General features: G+C 47.4%; 1 protein-coding gene across 1 annotated transcript in view; it reads right to left on the bottom strand.

Annotated features, from left to right (window-relative positions):
- FHOD3 (formin homology 2 domain containing 3) overlaps positions 1–6000 on the bottom strand; it is a 197579-nt gene that overhangs the window by 142947 nt on the left and 48632 nt on the right. The window contains exon 4 of the mRNA XM_015816968.1: positions 3494–3676. Within this exon, the coding sequence (XP_015672454.1) occupies positions 3494–3676 (183 nt within the window). The remainder of the gene's footprint in view (positions 1–3493; positions 3677–6000) is intronic.

Genomic DNA, 6000 nt, shown 5'->3' with positions numbered 1-6000 from the left:
AGTCCATGAAGCTAGTTTCAATGAGGTTAAGGCCTTGCTTACATCCAATGCGGTGCTAGCTCATTTTAATGAGCAGTTGCCAGTGTGTCTGGCTTGTGATGCTTCCCCCTATGGTGTGGGTGCTGTGCTTAGCCATCTGACGGCTGATGGGACTCAGGTCCCTGTGGCATATTATTCTAGGACATTGTCTGCTGCTGAGTGTAACTATGCTCAAATTGATAGGGAGGCTTTGGCTATTGTGGCTGGAATTAAAAAATTCCATGATTTCATGTATGGCCGCCACTTTACGGTCTTTACTGACCACAAGCCTTTGCTGGGGTTGTTTACTACGTCCAAACAAACCCCACACATCCTGTCCCCTCGCATGCTGCGATGGTCCATTTTTTTGTCAGCTTATGACTATTCATTAGTTCACAAACCTGGCAAAGAAATGGGTCATGCTGATGGCTTAAGTAGGCTGCCATTGCCTGCTGTGGAGCCTGATCCTGCCCCTGCTGTGCACATATTGTCCATTCAGGATTTGCCAGAGTGTCCCCTTAATGCTAGGGATGTGGCTGCTGAAACTGCCACTGATCACACGCTTAAACGCGTGCTGACATGGGAGCTGTCATGTTGGCCTGACAGATGCCCAGAGGAGGATTTCCAACACTTTTGGGTCAAGAGACACGAGTTGTCCACGTTCAATGGCTGCCTCCTCTGGGGTTCTAGAGTTGTGATTCCGGCCTCATTGAGGTCGAGAATCTTAGTTTCCTTACATGAGGGTCACCTTGGGATTGTCAGGATGAAAGTGCTTGCGCGCAGCCATTTGTGGTGGCCTGGCATTGATAGAGCCATTGAGGCCCAGGTACATGGGTGTCATGCGTGTCAGCAGTCCAGGCCGGAAATGCCTCAGGCCCCTGTTCATAGGTGGGAGGAAACACACACTCCATGGTCTAGAATACATATAGATTACACTGGGCCCTTTCAGGGGCAATTCTTCCTGGTTGTTGTAGATAGCCATTCCAAATGGCTGGAGGTTGTACCTGTGTCATCCACCACTACTGCCAAGACCATCCAGGTGTTGAGAAACATTTTTGCTGCCCATGGTCTGTCAGATGTTTTGGTGTCGGATAATGGTCCTCAATTTACTTCTACTGAGTTTCAGGTTTTCCTACAAGCCAACATGATTCGCCACGCTACTTCGGCTCCATTCCACCCTTCCACCAACGGTCTGGCTGAACGGATGGTCCGCGTCGCCAAGGACGCTCTCAAGAAACTGACTTATGGCAACTGGCATCACAGGTTGGCTGATTTCCTTCTAGCCCATCGTACTACTCTGTGCACTGCCACGGGTAAGTGCCCAGCTGAACTCCGTTGGGGTCGCCGGCTTGTGACTAAATTGGACAGGCTGCATCCGGAGCGAGTAGCTTCACAGGTGTCCCAGGCGCACCCACCATGGGTCCTTCAAGTGGGTGATCCTGTCTGGGCCAGGAATTACGGGCCTGGACACCTCTGGGTCCCGGCTGTGGTCTGCAAGGTCTCGGGGCCTCTGTCCTACGAGGTGTCCTTGGACGACAGCCGCGTTCTTCGCCGCCACATTGATCAACTACGTGTGAGGCGGGACTTGCCTCGGTTTCCTCCTCAGTCTTCTCAAGGGGGGGAGGAGGAATGGGAAATGCATTCTGGGTATCAGCATCAGCAGCCGACACTGGCTGTTGAGGACACCATGGGTACGCAACCCCCAAATTCCGCAAGTGCTCCAAATAGGAATTCATGGGGCAGGGGGCAAACATACACCCCCACACTCACTCCAGCCTGGGAGTCACACCGGAGGTATACTCACTACCCACAACTCACCAACAATACTCCAGACAAGGAGACTGACTGGGAGCATCTTCATAACTCACAACATACAAGAGAGCAGGCACAACAGGTTGGGGACTTGCCCTTTTCAGCAATGGCTCACAGAAGGAAGTCCCCACGCATTAGGGCTAACAGGGAGGTATCCTTGGACCCTAACACTACAGAAAGGAGCCAGGAAAATTACACACCTTCAGGGAACAAGGAGATGAGTTCAGAAGGCTCAGAAAGCTCCCTAAGAGGCAGGTCAACCAGGTATAGTGAACAGCAGAGTCCTGACTACCTGAGCCTAGGAGGCGAGCAGGGAAGTCAGGCAGCAGTCATAAGACAGCCACAGTGTAATTCACCTAGTGTGGAAAGCAACGGTGGGGACACTTCAAGCTCCCCAGGTCCGAGAAGGTCGCTACGGGTCAAAGGCCCTCCCAAATACCTTGCAGATTACGTGAGGTGAGCAAGAGTTATGGAAATCTGGACAAGAGGTCCAGGCTGGTTAGCTCTTAGGAAAAGGGTTGGGCGCATTGGTTCTCAGAACGACAGAACGACCCTATGCTTCTCACACTCTGTGCATTTAATGCAAAAGTTAGTAAACACATGCTCTACCAAAGGTGGCGTCCATGTTGGGCGCAGCATTATTTTATCTAGGGGGGAGGGGTGTTGTGTCCTGAGCCTGCAGAAGCAGGCTCGGGACGATGCAAGAGTCCCGGGCATTTGCAGAAGCTACCCGGGACCAGACTGAGCGGCGCCGGCCTTGCGCGCATGCGCAAGGCGGGAAAAGACTGCCTGCTATTGGTTGGAATTGCCTGGGGATCAGGGGGTATAAATAGAGGCCTGCGTGCCTCTGCTCTTGTTGGTTGTTAGCTGTAAGAGAGTGAGAATAAAGATCTGTTAGCAACATGCATTGCCTCCTTCGCCATTATTCTCCGGACTTAACATCAGGTATGAGTCATCAGTGAATCTTGTGATGCGTCTTGTGATGGGGAGGTTACATCAGGTTGGGGTCATTGAAAGGTGAACTGCTGGTGGGATGGGTTGGTTGAGGGTCGGTGCTGTCTCTGGTTGGCTGTGTGTTTGATTTGGATTCTGAGGGGTTTATAGGCTGGTTATAGGTCAATATATCTGTTGATGGAATTGCTTGTGGAGTGCCAGGCTTTGATGAACTTACAAGTGTGGCAAGTGGTAGCATGGCCAATGATTTTTGTGTTGTTCCAACACAAGTAGAGAGTAGAGAATAAGGATTTGGGATCATGGTGTTTGCCTGCCATGAAGCCTGGCACTCCACAAGCAATTCCATCAACAGACATATTAACCTACAACCAGCCTACAAACCCCTCAGAATCCAAATAAACTATACAGCCAACCAGAGACAGCACCGACCCTCAACCAACCCCCATCACAATACTCACTGAAGGACACTGACATCCCCTAAACTCTGCTGAAGATGTTAACTAGCCTGGTAATGAAATATACAGAAACCAAACCACGAGCTCAGAGAACGAAACCTTTACCCTCAAAAGACTAAGTGCTCTCTTATTCTACTGAATATTCAAAATGACATTAATGAACAGTTCAGCAGAGAGAAATTCCCCAGGATGAGAGAAAATAGGTTAAATTGAAATCCAGAAACAATTATATTTATTCAGCAATAAGAAATTACCTTTTCCACAAGCTCATAATCCATTTTAAATGCCCAGAGCTGAAGTCTAGGAGTAAGCTCAGTAATGGAAGACAGGGTCAGTAGGAACTGTTCAGCAGTACCCAGAGGGATATCAGGATTGGCTAACTGAGCTTCTTGAATTTTCTGCTTTTCCTCTTCTGTGGGAATCATTGTAAGAATTTTCTAGAAAGACCAAAATAAAACAAACAAAACAAAACAAAACAAAAACCACCCCATCAAAGACAAACTATATAGACTGGTCTTTTACACTGACTATATCAAAGCTGAAAAATACTTTTGTTTTGTAAATTTTCTTGACAGAACTCCTAATTTTTCTTATTAAAAATATAAGTGATTCAGTATTATCCACACCAAAATTACGCAAAATATTTACATTTCATTTATTTTAATAATTGTTTAAAATATTACAATTAACCATTTATAAAAATCACTTTTACCTTTTCAATTCTGTGCAACATAATTTAAAAGAGATATTTTGCTGAAGAATCATGTACCTACTGCTTATTAAAATCATATGTAATGACTCAGAGGTTCAAAAACAAGCAGCACTAGGACATCACATATACAGGGTAAAAACTGTCACAATATTCTTGGGGAGAGGGAGAGAACTGACCTGTACACAGTCCAATCTCTTAAGAAAGAACACTGAACTCTCATGAGATCCCAGTGTACTCATATGAGATTTTGTACCATTTTGAGAAAATTTGCATGGCCCTCACATATCTGTTCCATCTCAATTGATTAAAATTTAGTATTTAGTATTCTGAATTAACCAAGTACACACTGGTATTTCAGCTACAAATGAAGGAGAATATTTGTAGCTCAGGGTTGAGATGAGAGTCCTTGGTGCTCTCTGAGCTTGCTTGTTTTCTTGCAAGCATTTCATTACCCTAACTATGTAACATTATCAGTGCTAGTAAGGAGTGCTGTTTGTTGTCGTTTATATTCTGGTGTCTTGCCTGTCTGGGTGGGTGGGGGCGGTCTTAGGGATTCTTTGGTTGGGCTGTTTACTAATGGCTCTGTGGCAAGTTACTTGATTGGGGTATTGCTTACTTGATTGCTGGTCTGAAGGTGACCTTGCTGATCTGAGTGCTGATTTCTGGTGGAAAGATGCTGGAGTCTTTTCCTCTTTTGGGCTGGTTGATTGTCTCTTTTGCATAATCTATAGATGTTGTTCGAAGACGAATTCCAGGGTCTGCAAGCTGAGATAGAAATCCACAGCCTAAAACAGAGGGGATGACCCACTAAAGAGTATGTCTGGGAATTCCGAAAAATTACTGGGACGATCAGACAGTGGCCAGAACGATTGCTGATTCATTATTTCAAGGAGGGGCCAGATCGTGATTTATTCCAGGCGTGCACCTACCGGGGAATTCCTGATCAGCTCCGTGAATGGTATTGCATAGCTGTGACCCTGGACATCGAGTTGGCCTGCTGCAGGAAGCCCAGCACCACCAAATCGAAACCACAACGAAGCCAGGAAAAGCGTCTATTTAGGTGACAACCACCAACCACTCCTGCAACCAGTACTGCCCAAATGCCTGCTGGAGCTCCCATTCAGGTGTGGACAGCAGGGTCACTGGGCAGCTGATAGCCTGGCTCCTGCTCCTCAGGGCAGAAGCATGCCTGCCTATGTGGAAAAGGCTTCCACAGAGAGGATGAGAGAGATCGAATTGGGTATGCCAAGGCCAAGGCATCGAGCTTCCCCCTCCTACCCAGGGGGGAGAGGGAGCTCTGGCTGAGTGCCTACAACTGCCAGCACCCTATGACAGCAACGATGATGTGAGGACAACCTAATGGTAGATCAGCCCATCCCACCTTTTGCCATTGCTGCCAAACTTATAGTGCCAAAGACTGGGGCACAGATGGACGTAAACGTCCTAATAGACTCAGGTTGCCTAAGGTGCCTGATTAGTCTCCTGACTGTACTTAAATTAGGAATCCATGCCAAGCTGTTACCCATAGCCATGAAATTTGAGCAGGCAGGTGATCTTTGATGGGGGGGGGGGTTTCCCCTGCAACACATTTAACTGAACTGATCTGGTTGGAGCTGGGACAACATTGGGAGATCATCTGCTTTGTGGTTACCCCCAAAATGACTGAGACAGTGATTCTGGAATTAGTATGGCTTGACAAATGGCGCCCTACTATTTGGTGGGAGAACAGGGTGAGAACCTTGAGACTAGCGAAAGGACCCCTCCAACCTTCTGAATCAGCCAGATCAAGAGAATAACAGACACTGAGGGAAGGGGGGGAATGATTGAGCTGCTAAGAGCCACCACAGATTGAACGCCAGGGGTCCAACTCATTCCAATGGAATACCGGGACCTAACGAGGGCTTTCAGCAAAGAGGACTGTGACATACTTTCCCCTCACTGAACTACCAATTGTGCGATTGAAATACTGACAGGGGCTAAACTTCCAAAGCCTAAGATGTACTCCATGACCCCCAGAGAGATGAATGCGTTAAGGGAATAGATAGACAA

Source organism: Protobothrops mucrosquamatus, unplaced genomic scaffold (genome assembly GCF_001527695.2).
Source record: "Protobothrops mucrosquamatus isolate PMUCROS unplaced genomic scaffold, P.Mucros_1.0 scaffold_124, whole genome shotgun sequence".
Lineage (NCBI taxonomy): Eukaryota > Metazoa > Chordata > Lepidosauria > Squamata > Viperidae > Protobothrops > Protobothrops mucrosquamatus.
This window is presented reverse-complemented; position numbering and strand designations above follow the sequence as displayed.